Source organism: Lentinus tigrinus (assembly GCF_003813185.1).
Source record: "Lentinus tigrinus ALCF2SS1-7 unplaced genomic scaffold L226scaffold_6, whole genome shotgun sequence".
Lineage (NCBI taxonomy): Eukaryota > Fungi > Basidiomycota > Agaricomycetes > Polyporales > Polyporaceae > Lentinus > Lentinus tigrinus.
In genome coordinates, this window is record NW_027137915.1 from 1,251,858 (window position 1) to 1,279,755 (window position 27,898).

A 27,898-nucleotide genomic window follows, 5' to 3' on the forward strand; every position below is an offset into this window, starting at 1 on the left:
TCGAGTACCTTGAAGCGGATGCGTGGGAACTTGCGTAGTTACACCCAGGTATGGGCGAGCGCGTACTGCACGGTGACGCTGCTCGTCATGGAGGCCTTGTTGTTCAACGTGCGCACGTCTCCCCGCTCTCCTGCTTGTGCCCGCTCAGACATGCCCGCATCGACAGGTATCTGGTGGCTTTTTGGAAGGAATCGTGAGGGGCTACAAGGCCGGCCTCCTGACCCAGAACCAGTACAACAACCTCACGCAATGCGAAACCATTGAGGGTACGCACCGACGTACAGGTCGATGTCGCCGCAGAGGCTGATGTGGGGGAACATGACGTTACAGACCTCCGGACACAACTATCCGCGACGGACTATGGCAACTTCCTCGCGAACGAGCCCATGCCCATCTCGACGTCGACCATCTCGGAGAAGGCAACGCAGGTACTCGTCGATCAGTTCAACTTCCTCCGGAGCAACGCCGTCGAGCCGCTCAGCAAATTCCTGGAATACATGACGTGCGTGTTCTCGCGTACCCTGACGATACAACAGCTGGGTGACTGACTGGCTGGACGGTGCGTGCAGGTACGCATATATGATTGACAACATCGTGCTCGTCATCACTGGGACGCTCCATGGGCGGAATGTCGACGAGTTGCTGCAGCGGTGTCACCCACTCGGTATGTTCGACACCTTGGGCACGTTGGGCGCCGCGACGAATGGGGAGGAGCTGTACCACTTCGTCTTGAGGGATACGCCTCTAGGTGCGTCGTCTGTCCTGCGATTGGGCGTAGCATGGGTTGGGTCATCAAGAGGGCGGTATGCCTCCACACCTCCATACCGCATTCGCATCTGTAATGCGAAAGTGCCCACGTCAAAAAGCAACAGTGCTGGATGCCCTGCGTTCGTTCTTGCGAGGTTGACAGACACGGATGGCCTTCCTCTGTATACGTGGCAGCTTGTACGCTGGACAGTTAGGCAATAGGTTCCACCCAACCTGAACCGTGTCGGACAGAGTTCTGTTTCAATGCACCGTAGTGACTAGTACTGAACTCATGCTACGTGCCACCACTTGTACACACTACTTGGCGGTTTGCTGACACCCTCACAGCTAGCTACTTCCGGGACTCCGTTTCGGCTGCTGACCTGGACGACCTCAACATCGAGATCATCCGGAACACGCTCTACAAGGCGTACCTCGAGGACTTCGACGCGTTCTGCGAGACTCTCGGCGCACCGACCGCCGACATCATGCACAACATCCTCTCCTTCGAGGCCGACCGCCGCGCCATCAACATCACCATCAACTCCTTCGGTACGCAGCTGTCCAAGGAGCAGCGCGCGAAGCTCTTCCCGACCATCGGCCGCCTCTTCCCCGAGGGCAACAACGCGCTCGCGCGCGCAGACGACATCGAGCAGGTCCGCCAGGCGTGCGAGGCCATCTCAGAGTACCGCACGTTCTTCGAGGCATCCACGGGGGCCCCGCGCGCGAACGGCAACGGGGCCGGGGAGAGCAGCGCGAACCTGCTCGGGGACCTGAGCGACGAGCTGGGCGCCGCGGCGGACCTCGAGGACCGGTTCTTCGTGCACGAGGTGCACCTGAACAAGCTTGCGTTCTTGCAGCAGTTCCAGTATGCGGTGTTCTTCAGCTACATTAAGCTGAAGGAGCAGGAGATCCGGAGCCTGACGTGGATCGCGGAGTGCATTGCGCAGAACGCGAGGGACAGGATACATGATTTCATCCCCACCTTCTGAGCGGGCTCGTGTCGGGCTGGATGGTCTGCTGTAGCTTACGCTAGCCGGTTGTCGATGGACTTCGCGATGTACGGCATGGACTGGCGTAATCATATACCACCTTTATTGTATGCTATGGTTTGCGACCCGAACTGGCAGGATCTTCGACAGCATGATGACATTGGACTAGTTGCAGCTCACCTTGACTGAACGATGCTGACAGCAAGGGGGTGGGATTGAACCAGCTGTACAGATAAAATGTTTGGAAGATGAGGATAGAAGTGCATTTCTTGATTGTAACATGAATGTATCCGCATAAGTTACCGACATAAGTATGCATGGAGCCCATTGCACGCCGAGTGCGAGACATGACACTAATAGTCCATATATCTAAGCAGAATTCACGGTGAAGCGAACCTAGTAGAGGTGGACCCCGGGCAACGTCTTCTTGATGAGCGGTTCGAGCTCATACCACGCGGTCCCAAACGCGACGTCGTGTTTGTCCCCTATGCCGCCGGCACCAGTGAGCAGAGCGACAATACGACCCGTCCTGTCGAGGACGATGGAGCCAGAGTCGCCGTGCTCTGAGAAAGCGCCATGCCTGCCGTAAGGCACAATAGTGGTCTCGATGGAGGCGAAGTCGATATTGTACTGCGTGTAGCTACGCCGAACGAGGGAATCGAGCCCGTTGACCCAGCCGATGGTAGTGCCCGTGGCCAAGCCGTTCTTGATGACGGGCATCGCGGGTTTGCCGTGGGTGTTGAGCTGCGAGGGTTTACGAATCTCGCTTTCGGGCACGACGCCGGAGATCTGGAGCAGGCCGTCCTCCGGGTACGCCCAGCCACTGGCCCGGCGATCGGCGGCGTTGGGGTACAGGAGCTTCAAGTAGGCTAACACGTCAATTGTGTCCCCTGTCCAAGAACGTAAAGTAAACAACATGGTATTCATTAGCGAGATGAGAACGTACCGATGTATACCTTGTTCCCCATGAAGGTAGCCCAGTCGAAGGCGTCGGCGTTGAGCTTGATGATAGCCCAGTCAATGGTGAACCCGGTTGGACTGGCGGAGGATACACCAATTGGGTCAGCGTGCAGGACGTGTCCGATGCATCGAGCGTCGGGAGAGCTGATAGATTCTGTGACGCCGATTCGAAGACTGTCCAGTTGATGTATAAGAGCCTTCCACTGGTCCACTTCCCGGATCTCCGTTGCTATCTTCTCCACATGTTTCGTGCCATTGACCTGGCGCTGTTGGAGGCGCTGGATCTCCGCCTCGTTGTTCTTAATGCACACGAGTACCGTATACATTTCAGATTTATGTTGCGGACGCTGCCTTCGAAGCACTTGTCGCCGAGGGCGATGATTCGTCAGGTTCGTTGTCACTAACGTGATGCGAGAAACCGGTGTTCTGGGGGTGCATGGGAGGAGGGCGAGCGACGTGGGCAGCCGTCAAAGCGAGGACGTCGTCGCTGCCGTTGCCGCGGCGGAGGTACAGGCCGACGGTGCCCTCATAGTAGGGTGTTGCCCTGGGCGCTATGGCGAGGCCGAGCGAGGACGCGAAGGGGTGGGCGTATTGGGTGGCGGCTTCTTGGACGAGGGGATCGAGAGACGGGAGCTTGGCACCCCTACTTGAGAGGCTCGTCTCCCACTCCCAGATGGCGACGTCGATCTCGGGGAAGCCGGCCTGGCTGAGGATGGTATGCTTGATGTAGTTGGCAGCGGTCTTGGCCTCGTCGAAGGTGACAGTCTTAGGTTCCATGCCGACGGTAACAAGGAGCGGGCAGAATGGGTCCTCGTCCCTGTTGTTCGCCCAGCCCAAGCCCATGATGGCGGTGTATGGCATCCGACGTTCCTCGAAGTAGATCTTGGCATTGTTGAGGATCCCGAGCTAGGAGGGAGTGATGGGATGGTCGTAGACGGGGCGGAGCTCGCGAAAGTACGGGTGCTGAGAACCGTCCGGGCGGTGGGGCCAGGAAGGACCCGTCTTGTAGATGAACGGAGACCGGCTGTCCGTGCCGTGTGTATCGCTGAAGGCGTCGGGGTAGTCATCTACGAAGCGGGACCGTGGTTTGTCGAGTTTGGGGGAACCATGGGCAACGGTTGAGGAGGACGGCGATAGGATGGGAGGCCGCTTCCCTGCATCAACCTGCAAGAAGGATAAGCAATGCTCTAGGAAGGACGGATCGATGTTGGGGGTTTCTGCAGCCGACACTGAGAAGGCACGGTCAGTCATTATGACGAGGACAGATCAAACTGAAGGGCTTGCTTGTGGGTTGTACTAGGGAGCTAGCATGCAAGCAGGAAAGAAGTTGTTCGGGCCCTGGGGTCCCCTGTCTGTGCAGCCGTTTTCCTCCCTATCTGTTTGTTTCAGACACACGTGAGGCCCCTGTGTCTGTTTCCAGCGGAGGTACCGTATTAGTCGTAGCATTCTCGTTGCGACTCAGGCATGTTTCCGCCGTCGTCCAACATATGAGTCCTTGCAACTATACGCTGTTGATGTTTGGGAGAGCACCGAGATACCGACAGAGTCTGAGATCTGAGTACTGTCTTTGGCTAGAGTCTCATGCAAACGAGGACAGGAAGTGCCACATGCGGGCTGCAGACTGAGAATGGATACTTAGTATTTGCTGACTAAGCACACCATAACGGGAACTCAGTCTACGAGACTTCAAGACTGCCAAGTACTGGGAATTCCAGCTTTCCCAACCTCTTGGCGCGTCTTGGGCCTTGAGATGGGCCTCACTGCCAAGATTCCACTGGTTCTACTCAGACGAGAATGGGAAGACGACCTGTACCTGCCAAACCAAGTGCAAGGGACATAAGAAGCTACAACCACTGCGATGCATGTGACCGACGCCCGGGCTTGTGGATACTACAGGCTGTAGATCACATTGCTAAAGGACTACGACAAATATGTTATTGCAGTGCGCTCTCTACTAGACCGAGGTACCAATACATAGCACTATACAAGGAATTAATATACAACTAGCCGGACATCTACCCTGGTAAAACACTGGAGGTACTGTACTGTACACCGAAACGACGCGAGCCCGTGTTCGTGATGCAAGGCACGTAGTGTGTGGTGTGGATATGGGGATATATGCGATCCAGGAGCAAGGATGTCGAGTGGATGGAGACGTCGAGACCGGGTTACACGGCAGCAATCCCCGTGCGCTCACTGTTCCGTACGTCCTGCACGGAGATGCGACTGAGCGTCTTCTCGAGGGCCTCGTCCGAATAGGTCTGCCTGCCCGCAAGGTCGCCCTCGTTGACAGGGGGCGTAGCGATGGACTCGTCTTCCTCCGAAGACGTCTCGGACGCACTTGCGGACAAACTGGTGGATGGAGGCTCAGCGGGCACAGACTCTACCTCAGCCTTCTCCTGTTCCGGCTTAGCAGGCTTCTCCTCTTCGGGTTCCGAGCGTTTCTCACCAGGTACAGGCAAGGGTGCATCGCCAGAGAGCTCACCAGGGAGAAGGGCGATCGTGGGCCGCTCGCCTTTGAGCCACGCCTCCCTGCGCTGCGTCCGCTTATGCATCCACGGACCGGCGTTACTCTGCATGCAGCCGCCGTGCTCCGCACAGGTGCACTTGCCACCGAGCCTCGCGGGCAGCGCGTCCTCGTCGATGAGCTCGAGCAGCTTCGACTTGTAGTCAGAGCCGTGGATCGTAACCTTGGACGCGGTCTCCTTCGCGATCCAGGGCTTCATGACGTTCCAAATCGTGGAGAAACCTCGGGGCGCGTTAACGATTGCCAATCGTGCGACTCTGGAATAGAATGAGGACGTGCGCGTGCGGGGCAAAACGGGATACTCACGTCTCAGGGAAATAGTCCTGCGAGACTTGGAAGGAGCTCCGTGAGAAGTCCTTCACCTGCCAGAACTGGGAGATTCTGCACACGCGGGGATGAGCGACATTGCTGTGCGACGGACTCAAATAAGACTCACCCGAAACCCGACAGGTCCACGACGACAAAGGTACCCATAATACGCTTACCAGCAGCTTCCGAGGCAGCGGGGAGGACTTCGCGAGGGAGGGCTTCGCAATTGACGATAACGGTCTGCCAAAAGCGCTCGAGGGTCATCTGTTTTTGGAGCTTGTCGAGGTTGATGCCGCCGAAGTGGTGAAAATTTAGCGGGTGTCCTTCCTTATCCGTCTACAGGTCGCGAACGAGCAGAGACTGTGAGTACGAAGACGGCGGGTGCGAAGGAAGGAAGACGCACTTTGTGGAAATAGAGTGGCCAGCAGTCGAAGACGTGCTCGCGCTCGGGGTACTGCAGGGAATGATGTCGACAGTCGATCCGGGCACACAAGCGAGAGATATGACGTACGTCAAATGGGTCTATTTGGCGGTAGAGCTCATCGATGCCGACGTCCTCGACGGTGCTCCGCCAGTGTTGGCAGTTCTTCCACATAAGCGTGGAGTGCTTGAGGTTAAAATTGCGCGCACGGAGAAAACGACTGGGTGCACGGAAATCATGGCATGTGTGAGCGTCGGGGAGGAAGAAGGGAAGAGCAGAGACAAAATTGGAAATGGGGGACGTACAGCAGCGTCTCATCATCGGTGCCGATGGTGTCTCCGTCATGGATGAGGCCCTCTTTGACGAGGCCGTCGCGGAACTCGTCGAGGATGGCTTGCTTGTCCTTGGGGACCATGCTGGGTGTGTGCTATGAGCAATCCGAAGCGGCAGGAGAAGGAGGGTATGTGTGGCGACGGGGATGAAAGGTATGGGCAAAAGAGAGAGAAGGCGAGTTTGAGGAGGAGGGGCGGTGGGCCATGTCAGGCATGTCCGAAGAGTATATCGGGCGAGTGCATCATTCCCGATGATGACTTGCCCGCCTGCCCCCGCGCGCGTCACCCGCTGACAAACCTCCTCCGACAAGAGTCCACTCGGCCTTGCAGTGGCGCGTCTCTCCGGCCTCTCGCAGTGGCTCCCCTTGCTCCTCGTCTAGTCTGACAGCACCAGCAGCAGACAAAGGCAGCAGATCTACATCACTGAGCAAGCAAACCTCACCGTGACTGCCAGCGCTCAGCACTCCTTGCTCCCCAGCATAAGCCAGCTTAGCATATCTCCGTTTCCCTCGTCGTGGCCATGACACTCAGGGATCAGCTGCACGCTGCTGCACGTAGAACACCACAGCGCAACATCGGCGCGGAGACAACCGGCGGACTAGCCGGAACTACCGGATACCGTGAGTTCGTACGCAGTCTATCTTATGTAATCTCCCAGGATTGCTGAAAGGGCAGGCATAAGAGTCAGAACTCACCAAGTGCTGCTCAACACCGTGACCTTGCGCTTCATGGCAGCAGAGGCGAGGTCATCAGCTCGGTTCTGAACGGGCTGGCGTGAACGTACACACTTTCCTAGAATGGATACCCGCATACTAGACGCCACGGGCCCTTGAACTTGAATTCCCGACACCCGCGGCCCAAATGGCCAAAAAGACTACACAAGCGGTGCTACCTCTCAGGAAGCCGGCGAACAAGCTTGAGGAACGTATCTATGACATCGGTCACCGCCTGCAATTTGAACCTTCAGATCAGCCTCACGCAACATTTATCGGCAACGTACAATGTAAACCACAAACGATTAATAGTAAGACTTCGGTCATTTACCTCTTCAGTCGATTGAGGCCAATAGCGGGTAATACGAAACAGTGGTTATGCAACTGGTACTTGTTGGGGGACTCAATTGCCTTCCCGCCGTAGATCTGTCAAATGGTGATCGATTTATTCTTACAGCACAAAAACGGGGAAGACAACTCCGAGTCGTTGAAACGGTCCATCGTATGATATGGAGAGGAGGATGTGTAGGCATAGTGAGGCAGGCGGGGAGGGCAGCGAGGACTCCAACGAAGACACGACGATGACAGGATAGGCTATTCGGAAGATAGGTACTCCAACGTCGAGAAGGACGCGGACGCGGACGCGTACTGGCCTAGCCTAGAAAAGTTCTCGATGAAATACCCACACTCCCGAACGACACCGCGCGACGTACCTGAAGCACCGTCGACGGCGGTGGTCGAGCGCGCGTGGTAGCTTGGCGTGTACGACTCTGAGCATCCTTCGTTCGACTTGCCGCTGGCGAACCACCCGCTCGGGCTGCTCGGGAGGCCGTGTGCGATGCTCTGTGAGCGGGTGACGGGTGAGGATCCTGCTCGTGCTACATACGTCTACATAGAGCGGGGACGTACCGGGAGGTTTGGCGGGGAATCGAGACGGGTCTGGTACGTGTCCTGTGATGGTGGCAGTCAGACACATTAGATTATGGTTAGCGGGCGGTCGTGACCATATATGGAGCAACGTACACTTCCAAGCTCTTTCTTCAACCGGTACCTGAGCATCGCATCCACGATCTCGGGGTCGTGGCCGAGACCGTCTCGCGATGTCCTGCCATTCAAGCTGGAGTACATCCAGGTCGTGAGCATATAGCACTTATTCCCTCTAGGCGAAAGTTATGCCTTACGTTGAGAGCATAGATATGACGTGCATCTTGCTGCTCGCGAAGTGGAACACCAACCAGGTGAGCTTGGGGCGGAGGGCGAAGTACTACCAGAGAACGTGCGTGAGCTGATGAGCGGCATACGAGACGTGGCTGCTTCTCACAGTGATTGTAGTCAGGACGAGTAGAAGTCTGAGATAGGATGATGAGTCTCGAGGTCCCGTACGTCTGAGAAAAGCGCAACCTACACCGAGAAGACTCCGCGGTTAACGGCCGAGAGGAAAGAGACCTTGAGCATGTTACCGCTGCTCCATGATGCGAGGAATCAGCACCGTTGCCACTACATCAACACATGACAAGTGAGCAAGACGCACTCGGGATCGCCACGGCTCTTCCGATTCAGCCAGTACAGGGACACCGTGATGATGACGTCCGCAGCGATCTGCAAGCCCACGCTGACCGCCAACAGTACCTGTACGCTTCGTGAGTGTTCGATCGAACGTATCAACCGGTTCTATACTCGCATTGGGAAACACCGGGTGTGTCGTGTTGACACCATACTTGCCCCTGCCACGCGAGATTGATCTTGAGGTCGTATCTCAATACTGTATCAAGCACTCACGATTCAACTGTCGCAGCAAGTCCCGTGGCTGGAAGATCTGGATCAGCGACACCCGCCTGCGAACGGACACAGAGCCGCGTACCAATGGCAGCTGTGGCCAGCAGGGCCGTGATTGCGGGCAAAAACCAATACTGCCGTCCTACTGCATCTCGTCATGTCAAACTTTCGTCGCCGGGTCAGCCGCTGGATATACGTACAATGGTGCATCCGCCACGCAAAGAATCTGCACCGACATCAGCGCCAATAAATGCAACTCGAGAAGATACGTACATTTGCGCAACATATACAGTGGCGAACTGCAGTTCAGTCCCGAGTCAGTACTGTAGCGCAGGCTATATGCGACCGCGGCCCACATAGAATGCAGCTTCGAACCCGAAGCTCCTGCGGATAGGAGATGAGCGGATGTGCGGACGCTCGGATGCTGCAAAAGGGCGGACTCACGTAGGGAGGCGGAGGGTGGCAAAGTCGTCGCTTCGGTGGGTGACAGCGTAGGTGTACACAGCATGGACTATCATTACGCTGGTCAACGTCTCAAACAGCCTTCGTAGCACATATCAGTAAAGACCGGAGGACAGCGGAAGTAAATCATACCCACCAAAGCAGCGAAACCTAGGGAACGCATTGTATGCGCGTGAGTTCGACCCGCAGCTAGCTCCCTCTCAAGCTGGACGTACTAGAAGCTTGGAGAGCCGGGAATCATTGTAGAACCTATCGAAGTATTGCAAGGTCTGCAGAATTGTAATACCATACAACCTGCCGTCTCGTCAGCCCCGACTTCGCCTCGCACTCTTATGTGTGTCCAGGTAGGGGGATACGCACAAGATAGCGATGAAGGCGGCGATGAGGAACAAACCCAGGGTGTCACCCGCTGAGACAGATTCAGCAGCAGTCGGCCACCACATAGTACACTGTAGTCAAAAGGCAGAGCGGGCGGGATTGAGGAAGGTAAGGGACAACGGCAAGGAAGAGGAGTAAGGACAGGGGAGAAAGACCCGCCAACCGCTCTGTGAGAGCATCGAGCGGATAATATCCTCAGAGTTTGGCGTCAGCACGAGTTATGGTAGGGACGTTGAGCTTCCCTGCGATGGACCGACATCAATGTGGTTGAGAAGGTTCGCACAGTCGTTAGGACCGGATGCGGGATTGGCGGGATATCTATGCGAGGCCGGAAACATCGGTGATTCGTAGGAGCAAGAACTCACCGCTGAGAAGAATAGTCCCAAACAGCAGGACGGTCACCGGAAGCAGTGGTGAAGCATTTCTCGGAGGTTGGGCGGGGATCGCACATGCGCCGAAACCTTGCGTGCTGCCCTAAAACCGGAGATGCACACATTGGGACAGTTGAAACATACATACTGAGAGTCGAAGTGGTGTGGCCGGGTGAACCCTCCCCAACGCCATGGAGGGACGAGTCGGACCTTGCAAGCTGTATGGAAGGGAAGAGCTGCGTGGGTTCCAACATATGCCACAGGGTCTGGACCCATATGCACGCATCTGCCCGGTGGGGAGTCGAGAGCGACTGAGGGGAACGATCTTGCGCTGGAAGCATTGAAGAGAGATGATGCGAGGAAAGCAACGCATAGCATGCGATTACGACGCGTATAACATAGCCCGAGCCGAGAGCAGGAGGTGTCTACTTCTTCTTCACCGTCTTCATCCGGATCCTCTCGTTGCCCACGATGATACCCTGTACCATAAAATGAGCACACAGGGCGCACGGTCGACGACATACCACGACACACCTTTCCCTTGTACGGCTCTGGTGGCCGCCACCTCCGTATTGCCGCCGCAAACAGGCCCAGCTGGTGCTTGTCCGTGCAGCTCAGCACGATTTTGGTCGGTAGCGGGACCTCGCATTTGATGTGCTCCGGGACGGACACGAAGACAGGGTGCGAGAATCCGAGCTTCATGTTCAGCCGCTGGCCACTCCTCCCCTCACCCTTCCCCCGCGGGTCTGCCTCCAGGGCTGCACGGTAACCGACGCCGACAAGATAGACGGGCAGCGTGAAACCCTCGGTCATGCCAACAATTGCGTTCTGGATGAGAGTGCGCGTGAGCCCCCACATGGAACGCTGTTTCCGTTCCTTGGGGTTCTCGACCGAGACTGCGAGCGTGTTCGGTGCAGTGTTGGTGAGCTTCATGAAGGGCATGAGCGGTACGGAGGTCTCGCCAAGCGGTCCCTTGACGGACACGGCCGTCGGTGAGGGGGCGAGGGTGATGGTCGGGGGGATAGTAATGGGCTGCTTGCCGATGTTGGAAATTAGGCCTGCGCACGCCGACGCAGACGACGAGAAGGAGCGAAGGGCATGGCGGCCCCCCGCCTGCCACCGAGAAAGCATGCTGGCCTGAGGCTGTAGCTGGCGACTGTCACCGATGCAGACGCACTCGCGCCCTCCTGCCAATTTCGCCCCAGGCGCGTGTGACTGTCACACCGTGACCCAGGTGGGGTCACAGAACGCGGTACGACGCGTGCACGTGAGCCTGAGTCCTCTCCCAAAATGAACGCCTTGACTCGGAGCGTGCTGCAGCTTTCCGCTCATCGATCCTATCTGCACCCCCGTATATTCCTCAGAAAAATGTCCGTCCAGGCTGCACTCGCGAAGCTGCCCTCCCCGCTCAAGGATCTCGTCACCGGCGCCGCGCAGGATGGCAGCGAAGACTTCGGCAAGTCCGAGAAGGACAAGACCGAGGTGGCGGAGTGGATTGACAAGGTTGCGCAGGGAGACGTCGCAAAGCCCGAGAACTTCAAGGTGCGTGTGCCTGCGCCGGTCCATGTTGCGAGGCTTGACACAGAGCAGGATCTTGAAGCATCACTAGTTCCCCGCACGTACCTCGTCAGCAACTACTTCACTGCCGCAGACGTTGCCCTGTACGGCGCCCTGCACCCGTCCTTGGTATGTCTTCCCAGCCTACTTGTCTATTTCCGACTGCTCACCATGAGACCATCTAGTCCCAGCTGCAGCCAGCGCAGTATTACTCCCACCCCGCTATCACCCGCTACTTCGACCATGTCCAAAGCCGTCCCTCTGTCAGGAAAGCTGCGGAATCGCTAGCACCTGCCTTCTCTGTTGTCGCCTTTGACCTCGAGAACGCGCCACATCAGGAGCGCAAGGCTGAACCTCCGAAGAAGAAAGAGAAGGCGTCAGCGGCTAAGGCCGACGGTGACAAGGCGGCGGCTGCTCCCGCACCTAAGGCCGAGAAGGCGGCGAAGGCAGATAAGGCTGCAGCGAAGCAGCAGAAGGGTGAGGAGGGCGAGAAGGCGGCCGAGAGCGCAGGAAAGGAAGGCAAGGCTCAGAAAAAGGAGAAGAAGGCAAAGGAGCCCAAGGCGGCGGAGAAGAAGCCTGCGGCTGAGGATGCGGGCGAGCCTGTGCCGTCTATGATCGACCTCAGGGTCGGTCACATAGTCGACAGTACGTCCATATTGTTATTCTGGGCGAGGCAATGCCTTACACGAATCCATAGTCAAGAAGCATCCCGATGCGGACGGACTCTATGTCGAGGTATGCACATTTCGTGCTTGCTCGATATGAACGAGGCTCATGAGTTTGCAGCAAATTGATTTTGGTGAGGAGACGGGTCCACGGACGGTTGTCTCCGGTCTGGTGCACTACATTCCCATAGAGGAGATGCGCGACAAGTACCTGGTTGGCGTCGTAAGTATATCACTGCTCGTGTCTTCTTGACCGGATCTCACTTGGGTGATTCAGTGCAACCTCAAGCCTGCAAACATGCGTGGAGTTAAGAGCTTTGCCATGGTCCTCTGTGTATGTACCTCATCATCATGTTTTGCGAGGGAAGTCGAGTAACGCTCTTCCAGGCAACACACAAAGATGGCAAGGATGCAGGCATTGAGCTCGTCCAACCACCTGCGGGCTCAAAAGTCGGAGAGCGGATCTACTTCGATGGTTTCGAGGGTGTGTGAAAATGCGAGTTTCCCTCAGCTCACGCCGTAATTAACACTATTCTTCTTCTCAGAGTCGCAGCCGCTATCGCAGCTCAACCCCAAGAAAAAGATCTTCGAGACCATCCAGCCTGGCTTCACCACTCTGGAGTCACATGAGGCTGCATGGGTCAACCCGGAGACCAAGAGCGTGCACAAGATCCGGACAAAGGACGGCGTGTGCATTGCTCCGAAGTTTGTCGGGGCTTCCCTGTCGTAAGAGTTGAGAGACACGTAGAAGTAGACATCAGCATGTTGTGTAGTATACTCGCCATCCAATAGAGGACAGCTGACCGATATGCGTTCGACTGTTGCTGGCACAGATACAAGCAAGATCCATAGTGATGTAGAATCGCTGCAAGTCAATTCCTACTTTGGTATATCAGTTCAGTAATGATGGTTGTTCTAAGATTTCCTGATCCTTGCGTTCCATCCTCGTCCTTCGTGATATCAGTCTGCATCATACCGACCCTTCCCGGTATCGAAGTTGCTCCCTACTTTCTTTAGCAGAAAGTCGCCGTACACAACAGGTTGGTACATCTTCGCCGGCTCAGTGATCCCGCGAATCTTCCTGTCTTCTTCTTGCATACGGAGCGCGGCTGGGAGCGGCTCAACATGGGCGTCGAAGTTCGGCTCGAAGAAGAACGGGATTCTGTCCAGGGTTCAGCCAGCAATTCTACAATATAAAGACAAGAATCATGGCTTACGAGACACTGCAAGGGAAGAGACGGTCAATACGAAGGATCAAGGGCAAACAAGGGATACATACCGATAATTTGACCCTCTGTGAACGACTCGATGAAGCGTGCTCTTGTACAGCCCATTGGACCATACCTCCCACACTGAGCAGAAGAACGTCAGCCTCAACTCCCAATCAGCTCGCGGGAAGGCCGGGTGGACATACTCTCGCCTATGTTGCATACAACGCAGCCTGGGATCGGGTCGGCATTGATCCAGCAGCCCTCCTCTTCGACAGCATGTTCCGGAGGAAGGCCGGAGTCGGTCTCTATAACGAGCCCGGGTTGGTTGATGTACACCTGGAGGGCACCGGGTGTCGGGTCCGCATAGAGGAAGCTGGAACAGGGAGCATGTCAGGACCTTTCTGGTAGTGAGGAGGGGATCGCGCACGTCAGGCAGCCGTAGTCTCTGTGAGCTCCACAGGAGAACCCGTCATAGTCATTGGGAAGAGGAGGATACCCTGACGAGAACAAGCAGATTAACATCTGACGCCAATGAATAGGCCTCAATTCTACATACCGATCACTCGCATGACCCAGAAGCTTTCGTCGACCTGATTCCGGAGTTGGACCCACTCGTCTGGGGACATACCAAGCCCTGTAGCCATCCTGAGAACTCAATGAGTAAATGGGCTCATATCGGAGAGTGAGCACTCACGCTTCTATGACAATCATGCCGAGCTTCTTCATCTTTTCCACCCATGCTTCGTACTTCTCCTTGAAACCGGGGACAGCCGGCCACTGGTTCTCGCCCCAGACGGGTTTCGTCTTGTCCGGTTTATCCACAGGGCGGTAGAAGTCGATGCCCTCGTGGTTGTCGGCTTTCCCGTTCGTTACGTTCTCCTTCAATCGCTGGTATCCTAACCTTCCGCATCAATGCATATCCCCGACGAGACAGAGTCAATGGAGTGCGCACCTCGAGCACCGTCCTCCTGAGACAGAGAGATCCTGTCTTTCTCCTCCTGCGGAAGAGCAAAGAACTCGCGAGCAAGGCGCGTCAGTTCTTCCGGTTCCGATCGGTCTACATAGGATGATATGTCGAGATAGAAGAAGCCATATTGCGAGCACGCTGCATGCAAGGCAGCAGCCGTGGACAGTTTCCCGGGATGGCCACCAGGGTTTAAGAAAGGCTCTACGCTGATGATGGGCAGCGCAGCGAGCCTGTTTGCCTGCTTTACGTCTCCCATCGTTAACAACGTCGTGTGGGGTGTGGATTACGATGATGAGCACGTACCTAGCTATCGCGGAGTGACTCTGCTTCCCGCTCACCCGTTCAGGCTGGGCGCAGTACGGAGGTGGATAGATAAGATAAGACTCCCCATCCGTCCGTAGATTAGATTAGATCGTGACACTTGAGGATTTTCGATCGCCCATGCAGCAGTCCTCCTTGCGATCTTGCGTGAATACAAGTTGCTTTCCGTTCATTCACCACCTCGCACGACTCCTCCTCAACCCTTAAGATGCCCGCAGATACCATAACCGCGGTACCGGAGATCACTGAGGAAGGGCAGTTTGATGACGCTCCGGACGATCACACCGCACCTACTCCCGCCGACCCCAGACAAGGACACAACTACATCGACGATGAAGGCCTCCTAGAGTGGTCTTCAGAGAGTTCAGAAGACGAGGAGAGCGAGCCGGATGAGTTTGAGGAGGAGGAAGATACTCTTGAAGCCGAGGCATTCCAGACCCTCCGTGCAGAGGATGAGGACTGGGAGATCGCTGAACGAGGTACGTTCTCAGTACTTGTTCGTTTATCATGTATAGCCGGACGAACGGCCCACGTAGACTTTACAAAACAGTACAATCGGCTAAGACAACATGTCGCCGTTCGGACTGGCGCCGCGCAAGGTGTGGCTTCCGCGATCAATGCAAAGGCGGTGGTAGCTGCCCTACCCGCCGTGAACCGCCCCCGCCCTCCTAAGGTCAAGGACGCACAAACAAGACAGCAGGAGCAGGAGCATTCCAAAGACAAGACTGAGAACCAGCTGCAGGCTCTGTCGAAATACTCGTCCCGGTTACGGAACCTTGACATGCCATACGACCTTGGCGTCGGTGTGAACAGGAAGGGTCCGTCTGCTACTGCGAACATGAAGGACAAGAGCGACCGCGCGACGAATGAACAGGTGCTGGATTCACGTACGAGGATTATCTTGTTCAAGATGATCGGTCGTGGCCTCGTATACGAGGTTAATGGTTGCGTTAGCACAGGAAAGGAGGTCAGTGCTTGCGCACAGCCGTCACATTTTGTGGAACCTGACTGTCGATCCAGGCGAATGTCTATCACGCGCTTACGCCTGAGCGGAAACATCTTGCGCTGAAGATATACAAGACCTCCATCCTGGTGTTCAAGGACCGTGATCGCTACGTTTCTGGAGAGTTCCGGTTCCGTAGAGGTTACAGGTAAGTCTCATTCTGCTGCCTGAAAGTCCTAATAACCAAGACTTCGTAACTAGTCGTCATAACCCGCGGAAGATGGTTCGCGTATGGGCTGAGAAGGAGATGCGCAATCTGAAGCGGCTGCGGACAGCAGACATTCGCTGCCCCGAGCCTATCGAGGTGCGAGAGAACGTTCTTGCCATGACATTTGTAGGCGACAGAGATGGATGGTAAATCTTTCGTTTGTGTTATTTATACCGGTTCTAACTGGTTTGCAGGGCGTCGCCGCGTTTGAAGGATGCAGACATCCCGCAGGCGGCGTTTCCCGACCTGTATGTTGAGCTGATGCTGATGACCCGCAAGATGTTCATCGAGTGCAAGCTCGTACACGCCGACCTTTCCGAGTACAACATTCTTTACCACATAGAGGATGACTCCTCACCTCCAGAGCCTTCGGGCGAAAGACCCGACAGTGCAGCCGTAGCATCTGCGCCCGAGGAGCAGCCACTATCAGAACCTCCTCGTGGACACCTCTGGATCATCGATGTCTCACAGTCTGTCGAGCATGACCACCCACACGCCTTTGACTTCCTCCGCGCCGACCTTCGCAATATCGAGGACTTCTTCTCCAAGCGCGGCGTGCGCACCGTTGGTCTCCGACGAGCCTTCGAGTTCATCACACGTGAGCAGCTCTCCGCCGACGGCAGCAAAAGCGAGGAGGAGGTCCTTCGTGAATGGATGGACACATCCGACTCCGAAGAGACTGACGCAACCGGGGGATCGTCCGCCGCGAATTCTCACGACGATGAGGTCTTCATGCATTCATACATCCCGCGGACGCTGAACGAGGTGTATGACCCCGAACGTGATGTGGACGTGCTCGCCCGCGGTGAGGGCGAGAAGCTCATCTACAAGGACACCATCGGGATCGTCGGGCTAGGCGAAGTACGGAAGGACGGGGCGCCGGACTCTGTGGGGACGAACGGCAAGCCAGCGAATGCACAGAAGAAGGGTGTTACCTTCGCAGATGAGGCACCTGCGCCTGCAGAAGACGATCAGGAAGACGCAGCGGCGGAGGACGGCGAGGAGAGTGAAGATGGAGAGGACGATAGTCAGGAGGAGGATGGTGGCGAGTCCAACGCGTTCAAGGAGAGGAAGCCGAGGGGCCACAGGCACGAAGACAAGGAGGCGAAGAAGGTAAGCATATGGCGGCGGACCGCGTCGTTGGCTCGATGTTGATCATCTCGGTCTACGTAGGAGCGCAAGAAGGCGGCTAAGGAGGAAGCCCGGGAGAAGCGTAAGCACAAGATCCCAAAAGCGGAGAAGAAACGCAAGATCAAGACGACTGCCCGCGGCGGATGAGTGCCAATGCCATCAGATGAGGATTAGGAGATCAGGATCCTTCGCCTAGGATAGCAGTAGTCTGAAACCTACCTGTAGCTTTAGTCTTATTAGAATCAATGAACTGTACCATGCGGTCCGCGGAACAGCCCTGAAGCGAGGATTCTAGATCATAAATTAGTTATATACATACAGATTCAGATACTTGGGGTACTCGAGCTTGTCATGACCAGTGCCGACCAGCCAGCATTACGTATGTATACGTATACGACATGCCCTACGCTCAGCGCGCCCATCCAAATGCAGAACATCCTTGTCAATGGATCCTGGATAACGATCGTTCTATAGTACATCAGCTGCGGGGATCAAGGAGAGTACTCGAGTATACCGTGTCAAAGGTGCTGAGACATGCTAAACAACAACGACCCTAAGGCGCGGCTCGCGCGCGAACCGTGCGTCAGGATGACGGAGGGGTGAGACGGGTATATACATGTACAATCGTCGCCAGAGCGGTTGGGCTCGAGGGAATCTTTGGCGTACAACAGCGGTGATATGTTTACACATGGTACGGCTACACCGTGAGTAGCGAGGCGCGGGACAGATGAGGCGAGGCAGGCTAGAAGGTGGAAGCCCAGGTCTCGAGGTCGATCGTGGCAGTCCTCGAGTGCTCAATCCATGGGTGCTTCTATTTGGTGGGAATGAACGCATCAGCAGACATGTCAGAGAAGAGCGAATGAGCGGAATAAAACGCACGAGAAGGTCCTTAGGCGTCTTCCTGGCGTCCGGATCCTTCAGTAGGCAGCTGTCGACGAAGTCCTCGGCCTCCTTAGGGAAGCGGCCCTCCGGGGTGAGACGAGGTGCAGGCTCGTTCACGATGTGCTGCAAGAGCTCAAGGATGCTCATTGTCATGCCTCCACCCTGAAGACTGACACCCTTGCTCTTCCGCTTCTTCTTCTTATCCCTCTGCTCCCTGGTAAGGGTGTTTAGAGGGTTCGGGCGGCTGGGAGAAAGGGTTCCCTCAAAGTCGGAGAGGTCAGAATCGTCCGACGATGACTCGGCGAAGGGGAAGCGGCCGAGCGCAAGTTCGATTAGGGAGATTCCAAGTGACCACACGTCAGACTTGACGGTGTACTGCGCGCCCTGAATACGTTCGGGCTGTACGCACGTGTTCAGTAACCAGACTTTCAGGGCCACATCACAGACGGGATACTGACGCTCATATAAGTGGAGGTGCCGACGAAAGTATCAGCAATGGAGTTGATGAGTTCGCCCGAAACACCGAAGTCGCAAATCTTGATTTGTCCACGGGAGTTGAACAAGATGTTCGACGGCTTGATGTCTGCGCAAGGTGTAAGTCGCAGCTCACATTTAAGATATCCATACGCTACTCACCACGATGGATTATCCGGTGCACGTCGTAGAGGTATGTCAGACCTTCGAGCACAGCGAGCGCTACCTTGCCCACAACATCGATATCAATGGCACCGATCTTCTTGTAGATGCTGTCGAGGGAGCCCTTGTCCATCGCCTCCATGCAGATGCAAATGTTGGGGTCGGATATGAATGCGCCGTAGAACGAGATGATGTAGTCGGAATGGCAGTCATGCATGATTTGTAGCTCGCGGAGGATCTGTTTCCTCACTGAGGGTTTCGCGTCAATCAACACAATCTAAAGAAACAAGTCAATGCCCCCGTCTGAGACCGCGATAAGGTGGCCTTACGCACCTTCTTCGCCATGATAGTGCCCGTCGGAAGGTGCTCGACCAATTTAACGCTCCCGCCATTGCCTTGCCCCAGTTCCCGCAGGTCCTTGAGGTCCTCATTGCGCAAGTCGTGATACTTGTGCTCCGAGTTTGCATCGAGGTTCGCTAGGGTTGTGGAGAGGGTTGTGTGGTAGGTCATGCGATGCGCAGACGCAGAGCCTGTAGGTGGCGCTGAGTTCGAGCCATTTACGGTCAAGAGGTTATTGTCCGTGTCGACGTTCGCCGTTGTATTCGAGACCTTCGGAGCCTTCAACTGCATGGGCGGGGGGCGCTTCTTGCCGCCGCCTGCAGGCACGGGCGCGACACGGATGGGCTCTGGCTGGGGCTCCGGGGGCGGCTGCGAGACATCGAGCTGGAGGGCCTTGAAGTTGCGCTTCTTGCGCACGGGGCCGGAGGGAGCGAGGGAGGCCATCGCTTGCTTCTGTCGCGTAGAGCGCGTTGGAAAAGCTCTCGGGGCAGGTAAGGGAGCGACGGCGACGGCGACGAGGATGTGGGGAACGACGACGGCGACAGCGACGAAGGGAGAGATGGTCGACCGAGGGTCCGCCCAATTGGGATCCCCCTGCCCCTTACGTAATGCCCAGCCAAGTCCGACTGGCGCCCGCGCGTGTCGCGTCGCGCGACGCGGGGCGCGCACCTTGAAGTTGCTCGCTGGCGTCCACCGCGCGGCCGTTGTTTCCCCCGACGATGATGAAGCTTCGCGTGACGTGCTCAGTGGCAGTCTCTGCGCTCCGGCGCCGCGCAGTGCTGGGCCATCGCGTCGGCGCTGCGGTGCTCTCAGGTCTTAGGTCCGGCGCGGCCATGCGACAGTTCCAGGTCACGCCCTCTTCGAATGCGGTACTCAATACCCTCTGGCACTATCGATCGCAATCCACTCTCTCAGGGTTGTTCTCGCTCTCTACAGCTAACTCGATAATGGCATCGCTGAACCCGCCGCAGGCAGCACCGAAGTGGACGCATACGCCGGAGGAGGTCCTAAAGTTGACCAGGGGCGCGATTGAGGAGGAGCGCGTCCGCCTGGACAAGATCGCTGCGCTCAAGCCGGAGGAGTGCACTTTCGAGTCGGTACGTCGTCTGTCCGTTCTGAACCGGTTTGCACATCGTCGGCGACGTACTGATCTGGAGGGCGTGTTGCTAGGTATTCGTAAGTACCCTTTGTTCGTGATGTGAGGTCGTTGCGGGGTCGGTAACCAATGCGCACACAGTTGGCCCTAGCGGAAGGCGAAGCCAAGGGCGACTCCATCGTCGAGCCATTGACATTCTACCAGAACGTTTCTGCCTCGAAGGAACTCCGCGATGCCTCCAATCAGGCGGAGGTCCTCGTCCGCGACTTTGGTGTAGAGGCGTCCATGCGGATCGATGTCTTCCGCGCAAAGCAGGCTGCGGAGAAGAACATCAAGGAGTCTGGGAGGAAATTGACTCCGGAAGAGCAGAGGCTAGTGGACAAGATGATCCTGGACGGCAAGCGTGCTGGCCTTGCGTTGCCGGACGAGGAGCGCGAGAAGCTGACTACCTTGAAGAAGGAACTCTCGCAGACCTGTCTCGAGTTCAGTGTAAGTGCTCAACAGTTGACAGTGTTTCATTGATATTAACACAAACTGCAGAAAAACTTCAATGAGGAGAATGTATGCGGCTTACCAGGTTGTTCAGGCGACCTCTTTACTAAGCCTTTACTCCCAGGGGGTTGTAACCTTCACACTGGAGGAACTGAAGGGTGTCCCCGAGGACGTCATCTCTGGCTACACCAAGCGTACAGATGGCGGTAAGGAAGTGTATGACATCACCTTCAAGACACCAGACATCTTCCCTGTCGTAGGTCCATTCATGAGCGGCCGTTGTGCAGCGCTCTTACAGACGTTCACAGTTCAAATACGCCGAGGACCCAGAGACTCGCCGCATCGCATACGAGAAGTTCGAGAACCGTTTGGCGATCAACAAGCCAGTCATGAGCAAGTTCCTCGACCTCCGCCGCCAGATCGCCAAGCTCCTGGGTTACCCGACGTGGGCCGACTACATCACCGAAGTGAAGATGGTCAAGAATGCGAAGGGCGTCAAGGAGGCACGTCTTGCAATACCAGCTTTCTTCCCAGAAGTGCTTATATTGCCTGTAGTTCTTGACAGACTTGGAGCAGAAGCTTCGCCCCGTTGGCCTGAAAGATCGGGAAACGCTTCTTGCCCTCAAGATGGAAGAGCACAAGAAGAAGGGCTTGCCGTTCGATGGCCAGTTCTACCTTTGGGACTACCGGTACTACGATCGTGTATTCATCGAGCGCAGTCTCAACCTCGATGACTCACTGGTGAAGGAGTACTTCCCTGTCTCCAAGGTCGTTCCGGCCATCCTGGACATCTATCAGAACTTGCTTGGTGTGACGTTCGTCGAAGTCAAGGGCGAGACTTGGCACCCTGGTCATTGTCTTTCTCTATTTCTCTGGAATCAATGTGCTCATGGTGTCCATCAGATGTACAGATGTTCTCGGTTTGGGAGAAGGATGCCAAGGACGAGTCGGGCTTCGTCGGTTACTGTTACCTCGACCTCTTTCCTCGGGGTGCGTCCTCTCTAACTTGCGTTATCTATGCCCTCATCATAGAATCACTGATTATCCTACAGCATCCAAATACTCGCACGCTGCGGTCTGGCCGCTGCTTCCCGGATACGAGAAGGCAGACGGCTCTCGCAGCTACCCGCTAACGGCGATGGTCGCAAACCTTGCGAAGCCAACCCCGGCGAAGCCCGCGCTCATGCGCCACGACGACGTCGTGACCTTCTTCCATGAGATGGGCCACGTCTTCCACGGGCTGCTCAGCCGGACTAAGTTCTCGCGCTTCCATGGGACGAGCGTCGCGGGCGACTTCGTCGAGGCGCCGTCGCAGATGCTCGAGAACTGGTGCTTCGAGCCGAAGGTGCTTGAGCTTATGTCCAGCCACTATGAGACACAGAAGCCGCTCGATGCGGAGCTCATCGACAAGATCATCAAGAGGTATGTCGTCTTCGAGACAGTCAGATGGCGGTTCACGAGCTCATGATTCACAGTCGATATGTCAATGTCGGGTTATTCTATCTCCGCCAGCTCTTCTTCGCCAACTTTGACCTCAAGGTTCACACCGACCAGGGTCAGCGTTGAGAGCTCTGCGTCTGTGTATGTCTGCTGACACTCGAACAGAGCCTGCTGACTACACCGAGTTGTGGAACAGCATGCGGGAGTCAATCTCGCTCGTCAAGGGGAAGGACCTGGGCGCCGGAGAAGGCACCTTCAACCACATTGCAAGTGGATACGACGCTGGGTACTACGGGTAAGCATGGGCATTCACGGACATTGTGAGACAGCTGCTTGATCATGCATGACAGCTACACCTACTCACTGGTCTTCGCCGCGGATATGTACGCGACCGTCTTCAAGAAGGATCCGCTCGACCCTCAACGTGGTAAGCTCTACCGCGAGAAAATCCTCGGTCCAGGAGGAAGCAGGGACGAGATTGACTCCCTCAAGGTCAGTCACGCGGGTGCATCTACCAGGACAGAGACTAAAGAATGAATTATTTCGCAGGATTTCCTCGGTCGGCCTCCGAATGCAGACGCGTTTATCAAGGAGCTTTTCGGCAGTCAGGCGTAGGCCCTTCATAGCACAAGTCCCTCGTCCATGAGACCGTCGGGCTGCGTTGCGTTAGACCTGGGACTGGACACTACGCTGCGGAATGGCAGAAATGCCTCGATGTATAAGTTCGGACTCTGTAAGGACACATGTAGCATATAACACACCCAACTCGCTGCTAACCTCGATCTTGCTGGGGCGAGCTCGGCTGTGCTGTGCTGTGTGCTATCGAGCCTCGAGCTCGGCATCTGCATGCCGCACGACGGAAACACAGTCGGACACTGTCGGTGTTATCGATGGATCCGAGCATCTGACCTCCGTACCACGTACTCCGCCTGCTGCTGTGCTTCTGCATCTCTAGCTTAATTTCTGCTGACCTTGGCACCGGTATTCTACTGTCGGTATGTCCAACTCGCGCGATGGTGTTGGGCAGGCGCGTGAGCTCGGCTCCCCGGAAAAACCTGCGAAATACGCGCCCGAGGTGAATATTTCTGTGCCGACGCGAGAGATGTCTTTATGGTCGAGGACGAGGTACCTTGGAGATGAAAGGCGGGAGGGTGGACGCATTTGTAGGCTTCTTGTCCTTCCGCTCTGCTGTAACGTAAAGCAGTGTTGCCAAGCTTTGTCCCCCAACTTCTGCTGGCGGTTAGTCGCCGCTGGTATAAGCTTGGTGCCCCGCCCCGGCCCCGCCTTCCCCTTGCGTCTTTGACTCCGTACCCGTTGCATCCCCTCCTCCTCTTTCCTGTCTTTCTCTTCGAACACAACGCTGAACTCCTCGTCCTTGCATAGACTCAGTCTGGAGAAGCTAGCAAGGCCGAGGTAAGCTTCCTGCACATCCCACACTATCCCATCTCCGCTTCCCCTCGCACGCCACCCGCGAACCACGAGCATGACCGACCAGAACAAGGATGAGGGCTCATCCAGCTCGTCGAAGCACCCACGCAGACGCAGCTGGATAGGCCGCTACAGCGTGTCGACCAGGGAGCCCGTTCTTCCCACCCCCGTCGAGGGCAAGGAGCAGACATATGAACGCGGCCCCGGCTCCCCCTTGCCTAGCGGCTCTGGCGTTGCAGGCATGCTCCCGTTCAAGCGGTCCAACTCTGGGCAGTCGCTCGCTTCGCTCGTCTCTCCTCCCCCGCTCTCCACGAAACGGCGCTCAGGTTCGACAGCGGAACTGACACAGGACGAACCCAATTCACAGAATGCACTCGAACGCACCATCTCGACTGTGTCTACACAGTCCAACTCCACGGCCACACCCACCAAGTCCCCCGAACCCAACAGGGGCTCCTTCGGGAAGATGTCGCTTGGCTCCATGCTGTCTTCCCTGTCCTTGACGCGTAGCAGTGGAGGAGACGAGGAGCGTGGCCGGTCGGTGCGGAAGGACAAAGACAAAGACAAGGCGCGCTCCTCTTCTTTCGCCGGCACTCAGGCAGATCGCGACGACTCCCAGTCGCGTGCACGCAGCCAGTCCCCCTTCCATCTTCGCCGGTTGCGCTCCCGCGACCCCTCACCTGCTGTTGCTGCCCTCACCCAATCCGACGTAGAGTCCGATGCGGAGGTCTCCCGGATACGACCGCGCAACGCCTTTTCGTTCTCTTCGCAGTCAGACGATGAGTCCGGAGATGAGATTGAAGAAGACAGCGGTTCCGAAGAGTCCTGGAGCGAGGGCGAGCAGCAGTTCGATGACATCACTGAGCAGAATACCGAAGCCAATTCTCTCGTCCCTGCCAACTCGGTCGACCAAGACATTCCAGACTATCTTGGAGAGGGCGTTAATGTCATCATGCCGCCCGAACCGTACTTCCCGTCGACTCTCAATGGTGGCCAGGGCCGAAACATCAGAAGACGCAAGTCGACGAAACCGCACGACACGCTCCCTCTGACCACGTCTCGCCCGATGTTCCAGAGAGACCGTTGCGTCATAACCATCACGCATGGCGATCCGGAGCAGATTCGCCAGGAGACAGGAAAACCGGGGAAGCGGTATGTCCTCGCCAGCGACTTGAGTGAAGAGAGTCGATATGCCCTGGAGTGGGGGATCGGAACGGTACTGAGAGATGGCGATGAACTGTGAGTATCCACTACGTCTTTCAAGACTGTACACTCACAGCCTCTTAAGCATCATTGTGACGGTAGTAGAGAATGAGGGGAAGAGTACGTTTACGTACCAACACCGTGAAGTGACCGGCTGAGCCTCCATACAGTTGATCCTCAAATCCCTAACCCCGCCGATCGCGCTACGAAGTTGCGCGCACAACAGGAGGTGTGTATACACACCGACATTCAAGACCGGACCTCACTAAGTGTTTCCTGTCTGCAGCGACAAGCTTTGGCGTACATCCTCGTACGCCAAGCGACGAGTCTTCTCCAACGCACACGACTTAACGTCAAGATACACTGCCAAGCGTGGCACGCGAAGAACAGTCGACATATGCTGCTAGGTACGTATGTGGTGCGTGCATGGTCTCACCCAACACTCACCTCATTCTCCACGCAGACATCGTAGATTTCTATGAGCCTGTCATGCTCATCGTTGGTTCTCGAGGTCTGGGCAACCTCCAGGGTATCCTCCTTGGCTCGACATCCCACTATCTCATCCAGAAATGCTCCGTACCCGTCATGGTGGCGCGTCGCCGGCTCAAGCGCCCTCCTCGTCGCGCTGCACACCTCAAGGCGCACCGCGCCCGTGTGTCTCTCGCACAAGCTGCCGTCGACCGTGTCGCGTCCAAGGTCGACCAGGATGTTGCGAAGATGCGGAGCGAGATCGCGCGGGACGATGCTGAGCGGCGGAGCGGGGACCGCACGGACGCCGAGGACGATGAGGATACAGAGGTCGAGGGCGATGCGCCGGCGTCGTCGAGTGTGCTTGGGGAGAAGGTCGCCGGGGAATGAGAGGGAATCATAAGAGTCTCTGCCTAGATCGGACTGTTTTGCGCATCGGTGATATTGGTAGGCAGTACAAACTGATCCTATGTTGTATCTTGTATAATTCCATGAAGCTCTTCGTTGGTTGACCTTGACGTACTGCAGAATATGCAATGCATATCTTTCTTCGGCTGTGCGCGGTCGGAGTACTCGCACGTCAAAGCCAGCGCTGATGAGATTTCTGGAAAGAGCGCCGCTCCCTCGCGCTTACCAGTGACCACCTCTTCTCCTGCGAACGTTCACTCCTATCATAGCGATCGTTGGTGCATGTCCAGGTAGGTGCATGCGATTTGTTGGAATACATCGGCTGACCGTGGCTCGCAGGAATGTGGCTCTTGAATACCACATCATGGACATTGCACTACTTCAACACTTGCACCGAAGTCGATTATGCCACACTGTCACATGTGTGGTCCAAGGACGGAGAGCAGTCATTCCAGGACGTAGCGAGGATTCATGAGGAGGCTCGACGCCTTGTAGAAGGAGCAGAGGGCGCGACAGTGGAGACTCTTCACTCACCTGCCTACAGAAAAGCGGTCCTTCGGAGGCTGTCGCCCAAGATACGGGACAGCTGCGCGGTTGCACGCTTGGACGGCCATCTATGGCTCTGGATAGACACGTGCTGCATCGACAAGACGAGCAGTGCAGAGCTCTCGGAGGCCATCAACTCCATGTTCACTTGGTACGCCAACTCGGCGACGTGCTATGCGTTCCTGCACGACGTCTCCGACGTGGAGGAGCCGTTCCGCAGCGATTCTTCCCTGCGTCAGAGCGAATGGTTCACTCGAGGTTGGACGCTCCAGGAGCTCATCGCCCCTCAACTCGTCGTGTTCGTGTCCCAGGAGTGGCGCGTGCTTGGAACGAAACACTCCATGGCAGAGGTCGTCGCGGACGTAACCGGGATCGAAGTTGACATCCTGATGAACACGAAGTCCTTGGACGACATCTCCATCGCCCGCCGCATGTCGTGGGCATCGAGGCGCAAAACAACGCGATTGGAGGACGAAGCGTACTCTCTCATGGGCATCTTCGGGGTCCACATGCCCACTATCTATGGAGAGGGCAGAGATGCGTTCATTCGGCTGCAGGAGGAGATCCTCAAGCGATCCCCGGACCAGAGCCTCTTCGCATGGGGCCCTTCCCTCCCCGTCGATCCCGAGCACATCCCGTCTTCCTGTTGGTCGGAGAAGTTCGCTCCGTCGGAGGATGTTCTTGACACCTACCTCTTTGCGTCCTCTCCGGCTGACTTCTCGGGCAACTGTGGCGAAGTGGAGCCCATAGACGTGGCTGACCTTTCCCGAAGGCTGAAATCCGGAGGCCATCTCAAGGCCGACCTCTCTCTTCCCGCTTTCGTGGTTACTGCCCACGGTGTCCGCGCGACGCTTCCAGTATTGGAAGTCAGTCTACCTCAATATCCTGCCCCTCTACAGCTCGTTGCACTAGCTTGTGAGCATGCCTTCTCGGGACATCTCCTTGCTCTCATTCTTCTGCCCAATGGTGCCAACCGCTTCCGCATCGGACGAGCCTGGGACGCTTCAGACAACATACACCCCGATATACACGGTGGTGTCTTCCGACGAGTGACTATCGGTCTCTCGTTCATCTGGCATGGACTCACTGCGGTCAGGGTGAACGAGATCTATATATCTCATCGCATGCCAGCCATAATCCGGCCGCGGCTTCCCCTCTTCTCCGGCGGCAAAGTGAGGCGGCCGCTGAAGCTCATCTTCCCGCAGTGGCTCATGCAGGAAGTACGGGACAGCGGGTACACGTTCATAGAGGAGTCTTCCTTTGTGCTGAGGGCCGAGCTCTCCGAGACGCACACTGCTGTCCTTGTGCCATCTGACGAAAGCGTCCATCCATTTTACATCAAGATCCACATGACACTCGGAGATATCTTGGATTCCAGTCATCCCTTCATCCTCCACCGTGTACGCGTTCGCCTCGAGTTCGAAGATCACTCTCCGTCTTCCTCGGCGCGCGCGTTGGAGCAGGCCGTCTCGGTTCAGACGGTGGATTTTGGCACGAAGGCACCCATTGGTCCTGACCGTCGCCTCCGAAGGGCCTATACCGCGTCACATTCATTCGCCGGTTACTCTGTCCGACTGGAGTTCAATTGGCTCACCGAGGCGTCTTACAGACTTGGCTCGCCGGCGGACGACGGGGCGCTGTGTGTGGTTTCTCTGAAGTTACAATGCCCGAGGTCCCAGTGCTAGTCAGAGGTATAACGGTTATAGTTGACACAAAAATATTTCCTTTAGTACGGACGAAAACAAGATGTACGGTATTACGTGTGGCCAGAACCTGTGTTGTGCTTTGGTGACGCAAAGTCAGTCTGGAGTCTGGAGTCGCGATCACGTGCTTGGCGCGACCCAGGTAAAATCGAGTGGAGTCGCGAGCGCGACCGTCGGCGAGGCGACTCCGAGTCTCCGGGCAACCC

The 27,898-nt window shown here is 56.4% G+C and overlaps 13 protein-coding genes across 13 annotated transcripts; 6 read left to right on the plus strand and 7 right to left on the minus strand.

The window, feature by feature from the left end:
• The first annotated feature begins 57 nt into the window (after positions 1–57).
• On the plus strand, positions 58–1,995 carry L226DRAFT_532595 (ATPase V0 complex subunit D). The gene is made up of 5 exons (XM_067680291.1): positions 58–108; positions 167–266; positions 331–502; positions 570–748; positions 1,096–1,995. The coding sequence occupies exons 1-5, from the start codon at positions 88–90 to the stop codon at positions 1,737–1,739; spliced, it is 1,116 nt and encodes a 371-aa protein (XP_067538398.1). The 5' UTR covers positions 58–87; the 3' UTR covers positions 1,740–1,995.
• A 140-nt stretch (positions 1,996–2,135) lies between these two features.
• L226DRAFT_551609 (uncharacterized protein) lies at positions 2,136–4,563 on the minus strand (the record flags this gene model as incomplete). The annotated part of the gene is made up of 6 exons (XM_067682828.1): positions 2,136–2,224; positions 2,261–2,629; positions 2,686–2,998; positions 3,105–3,605; positions 3,636–3,766; positions 4,548–4,563. The coding sequence occupies 6 exons, from the start codon at positions 4,561–4,563 to the stop codon at positions 2,136–2,138; spliced, it is 1,419 nt and encodes a 472-aa protein (XP_067538399.1).
• A 14-nt stretch (positions 4,564–4,577) lies between these two features.
• Positions 4,578–6,823, minus strand: L226DRAFT_482581 (CRAL/TRIO domain-containing protein). Its single transcript, XM_067676977.1, has 6 exons — positions 6,262–6,823; positions 6,047–6,176; positions 5,939–5,989; positions 5,663–5,871; positions 5,533–5,607; positions 4,578–5,483 (listed from the first exon to the last, which is right to left on the minus strand). The coding sequence occupies exons 1-6, from the start codon at positions 6,369–6,371 to the stop codon at positions 4,868–4,870; spliced, it is 1,191 nt and encodes a 396-aa protein (XP_067538400.1). The 5' UTR covers positions 6,372–6,823; the 3' UTR covers positions 4,578–4,867.
• Positions 6,824–7,620: 797 nt separating this feature from the next.
• L226DRAFT_333345 (uncharacterized protein) lies at positions 7,621–9,874 on the minus strand. The gene is made up of 18 exons (XM_067674017.1): positions 9,600–9,874; positions 9,455–9,533; positions 9,376–9,389; positions 9,222–9,320; positions 9,134–9,161; positions 9,051–9,076; positions 8,978–9,003; positions 8,863–8,922; positions 8,781–8,808; positions 8,683–8,725; positions 8,533–8,630; positions 8,407–8,466; positions 8,323–8,350; positions 8,183–8,265; positions 8,025–8,118; positions 7,911–7,952; positions 7,715–7,844; positions 7,621–7,659 (listed from the first exon to the last, which is right to left on the minus strand). Exons 1-18 carry the CDS (start codon positions 9,680–9,682, stop codon positions 7,655–7,657), a joined length of 1,026 nt encoding a protein of 341 aa, XP_067538401.1. The 5' UTR covers positions 9,683–9,874; the 3' UTR covers positions 7,621–7,654.
• A 457-nt stretch (positions 9,875–10,331) lies between these two features.
• Positions 10,332–11,157, minus strand: L226DRAFT_611032 (mitochondrial 54S ribosomal protein uL6m). Its single transcript, XM_067686231.1, has 2 exons — positions 10,523–11,157; positions 10,332–10,467 (listed from the first exon to the last, which is right to left on the minus strand). Exons 1-2 carry the CDS (start codon positions 11,117–11,119, stop codon positions 10,414–10,416), a joined length of 651 nt encoding a protein of 216 aa, XP_067538402.1. The 5' UTR covers positions 11,120–11,157; the 3' UTR covers positions 10,332–10,413.
• Positions 11,158–11,280: 123 nt separating this feature from the next.
• On the plus strand, positions 11,281–13,047 carry L226DRAFT_504291 (nucleic acid-binding protein). Its single transcript, XM_067677977.1, has 8 exons — positions 11,281–11,530; positions 11,579–11,674; positions 11,731–12,190; positions 12,243–12,280; positions 12,332–12,433; positions 12,488–12,544; positions 12,598–12,694; positions 12,756–13,047. Exons 1-8 carry the CDS (start codon positions 11,357–11,359, stop codon positions 12,938–12,940), a joined length of 1,209 nt encoding a protein of 402 aa, XP_067538403.1. The 5' UTR covers positions 11,281–11,356; the 3' UTR covers positions 12,941–13,047.
• Positions 13,039–14,681, minus strand: L226DRAFT_333440 (Clavaminate synthase-like protein). Its single transcript, XM_067674018.1, has 8 exons — positions 14,374–14,681; positions 14,116–14,317; positions 13,978–14,066; positions 13,849–13,918; positions 13,625–13,794; positions 13,490–13,562; positions 13,428–13,433; positions 13,039–13,372 (listed from the first exon to the last, which is right to left on the minus strand). Exons 1-8 carry the CDS (start codon positions 14,642–14,644, stop codon positions 13,171–13,173), a joined length of 1,083 nt encoding a protein of 360 aa, XP_067538404.1. The 5' UTR covers positions 14,645–14,681; the 3' UTR covers positions 13,039–13,170.
• Positions 14,682–14,917: 236 nt separating this feature from the next.
• Positions 14,918–17,075, plus strand: L226DRAFT_458696 (RIO1-domain-containing protein; the record flags this gene model as incomplete). The annotated part of the gene is made up of 5 exons (XM_067675461.1): positions 14,918–15,188; positions 15,246–15,676; positions 15,730–15,860; positions 15,914–16,066; positions 16,115–17,075. The coding sequence occupies 5 exons, from the start codon at positions 14,918–14,920 to the stop codon at positions 17,073–17,075; spliced, it is 1,947 nt and encodes a 648-aa protein (XP_067538405.1).
• A 718-nt stretch (positions 17,076–17,793) lies between these two features.
• L226DRAFT_458751 (kinase) lies at positions 17,794–19,199 on the minus strand (the record flags this gene model as incomplete). The annotated part of the gene is made up of 5 exons (XM_067675462.1): positions 17,794–17,862; positions 17,931–18,332; positions 18,392–18,516; positions 18,570–18,846; positions 18,903–19,199. The coding sequence occupies 5 exons, from the start codon at positions 19,197–19,199 to the stop codon at positions 17,794–17,796; spliced, it is 1,170 nt and encodes a 389-aa protein (XP_067538406.1).
• A 656-nt stretch (positions 19,200–19,855) lies between these two features.
• On the plus strand, positions 19,856–22,551 carry L226DRAFT_458648 (metallopeptidase MepB; the record flags this gene model as incomplete). Its single annotated transcript, XM_067675458.1, has 12 exons — positions 19,856–20,020; positions 20,146–20,493; positions 20,545–20,565; positions 20,621–20,752; positions 20,805–20,990; positions 21,052–21,346; positions 21,400–21,486; positions 21,549–21,918; positions 21,972–22,051; positions 22,102–22,231; positions 22,287–22,428; positions 22,486–22,551. The coding sequence occupies 12 exons, from the start codon at positions 19,856–19,858 to the stop codon at positions 22,549–22,551; spliced, it is 2,022 nt and encodes a 673-aa protein (XP_067538407.1).
• A 174-nt stretch (positions 22,552–22,725) lies between these two features.
• On the minus strand, positions 22,726–23,576 carry L226DRAFT_333625 (uncharacterized protein). The gene is made up of 2 exons (XM_067674019.1): positions 22,846–23,576; positions 22,726–22,778 (listed from the first exon to the last, which is right to left on the minus strand). The coding sequence occupies exon 1, from the start codon at positions 23,419–23,421 to the stop codon at positions 22,888–22,890; it is 534 nt and encodes a 177-aa protein (XP_067538408.1). The 5' UTR covers positions 23,422–23,576; the 3' UTR covers positions 22,726–22,778; positions 22,846–22,887.
• Positions 23,318–25,600, plus strand: L226DRAFT_532605 (uncharacterized protein). Its single transcript, XM_067680292.1, has 5 exons — positions 23,318–24,603; positions 24,653–24,687; positions 24,738–24,796; positions 24,854–24,974; positions 25,031–25,600. The coding sequence occupies exons 1-5, from the start codon at positions 23,420–23,422 to the stop codon at positions 25,423–25,425; spliced, it is 1,794 nt and encodes a 597-aa protein (XP_067538409.1). The 5' UTR covers positions 23,318–23,419; the 3' UTR covers positions 25,426–25,600.
• Positions 25,601–25,686: 86 nt separating this feature from the next.
• Positions 25,687–27,782, plus strand: L226DRAFT_482600 (HET-domain-containing protein). The gene is made up of 2 exons (XM_067676978.1): positions 25,687–25,733; positions 25,783–27,782. The coding sequence occupies exon 2, from the start codon at positions 25,785–25,787 to the stop codon at positions 27,672–27,674; it is 1,890 nt and encodes a 629-aa protein (XP_067538410.1). The 5' UTR covers positions 25,687–25,733; positions 25,783–25,784; the 3' UTR covers positions 27,675–27,782.
• Positions 27,783–27,898: the final 116 nt, after the last annotated feature.

What these genes read in the sequence shown, in the direction of transcription:
- L226DRAFT_482600 (XM_067676978.1), top strand. Translation starts at nt 25,785, where the DNA reads ATGTGGCTCTTGAATACCACATCATGGACATTGCACTACTTCAACACT.
- L226DRAFT_611032 (XM_067686231.1), bottom strand. Translation starts at nt 11,119, where the DNA reads ATGCTTTCTCGGTGGCAGGCGGGGGGCCGCCATGCCCTTCGCTCCTTC. An exon ending in CAGAGCCGTACAAGGGAAAG is followed by an intron (nt 10,468 to 10,522) that starts GTGTGTCGTGGT and finishes TTTATGGTACAG; the next exon opens with GGTATCATCGTGGGCAACGA.
- L226DRAFT_333345 (XM_067674017.1), bottom strand. Translation starts at nt 9,682, where the DNA reads ATGTGGTGGCCGACTGCTGCTGAATCTGTCTCAGCGGGTGACACCCTG. An exon ending in GCCGCCTTCATCGCTATCTT is followed by an intron (nt 9,534 to 9,599) that starts GTGCGTATCCCC and finishes ACGAGACGGCAG; the next exon opens with GTTGTATGGTATTACAATTC. An exon ending in ACTGTATATGTTGCGCAAAT is followed by an intron (nt 9,004 to 9,050) that starts GTACGTATCTTC and finishes ATGTCGGTGCAG; the next exon opens with ATTCTTTGCGTGGCGGATGC.
- L226DRAFT_504291 (XM_067677977.1), top strand. Translation starts at nt 11,357, where the DNA reads ATGTCCGTCCAGGCTGCACTCGCGAAGCTGCCCTCCCCGCTCAAGGAT. An exon ending in GCGCCCTGCACCCGTCCTTG is followed by an intron (nt 11,675 to 11,730) that starts GTATGTCTTCCC and finishes GAGACCATCTAG; the next exon opens with TCCCAGCTGCAGCCAGCGCA. An exon ending in GGTCGGTCACATAGTCGACA is followed by an intron (nt 12,191 to 12,242) that starts GTACGTCCATAT and finishes ACGAATCCATAG; the next exon opens with TCAAGAAGCATCCCGATGCG.
- L226DRAFT_532595 (XM_067680291.1), top strand. Translation starts at nt 88, where the DNA reads ATGGAGGCCTTGTTGTTCAAC. An exon ending in AAATTCCTGGAATACATGAC is followed by an intron (nt 503 to 569) that starts GTGCGTGTTCTC and finishes CGGTGCGTGCAG; the next exon opens with GTACGCATATATGATTGACA. An exon ending in CTTGAGGGATACGCCTCTAG is followed by an intron (nt 749 to 1,095) that starts GTGCGTCGTCTG and finishes ACACCCTCACAG; the next exon opens with CTAGCTACTTCCGGGACTCC.
- L226DRAFT_333440 (XM_067674018.1), bottom strand. Translation starts at nt 14,644, where the DNA reads ATGGGAGACGTAAAGCAGGCAAACAGGCTCGCTGCGCTGCCCATCATC. An exon ending in CTGGGTCATGCGAGTGATCG is followed by an intron (nt 13,919 to 13,977) that starts GTATGTAGAATT and finishes TGTTCTCGTCAG; the next exon opens with GGTATCCTCCTCTTCCCAAT. An exon ending in AGAGACTACGGCTGCCTGAC is followed by an intron (nt 13,795 to 13,848) that starts GTGCGCGATCCC and finishes TCCCTGTTCCAG; the next exon opens with CTTCCTCTATGCGGACCCGA.
- L226DRAFT_482581 (XM_067676977.1), bottom strand. Translation starts at nt 6,371, where the DNA reads ATGGTCCCCAAGGACAAGCAAGCCATCCTCGACGAGTTCCGCGACGGC. An exon ending in ACCGATGATGAGACGCTGCT is followed by an intron (nt 6,177 to 6,261) that starts GTACGTCCCCCA and finishes CCGTGCACCCAG; the next exon opens with TCGTTTTCTCCGTGCGCGCA. An exon ending in GCCAAATAGACCCATTTGAC is followed by an intron (nt 5,990 to 6,046) that starts GTACGTCATATC and finishes CATTCCCTGCAG; the next exon opens with TACCCCGAGCGCGAGCACGT.
- L226DRAFT_333625 (XM_067674019.1), bottom strand. Translation starts at nt 23,421, where the DNA reads ATGCTCGTGGTTCGCGGGTGGCGTGCGAGGGGAAGCGGAGATGGGATA.
- L226DRAFT_532605 (XM_067680292.1), top strand. Translation starts at nt 23,420, where the DNA reads ATGACCGACCAGAACAAGGATGAGGGCTCATCCAGCTCGTCGAAGCAC. An exon ending in AGTAGAGAATGAGGGGAAGA is followed by an intron (nt 24,688 to 24,737) that starts GTACGTTTACGT and finishes GCCTCCATACAG; the next exon opens with TTGATCCTCAAATCCCTAAC. An exon ending in CAGTCGACATATGCTGCTAG is followed by an intron (nt 24,975 to 25,030) that starts GTACGTATGTGG and finishes TTCTCCACGCAG; the next exon opens with ACATCGTAGATTTCTATGAG.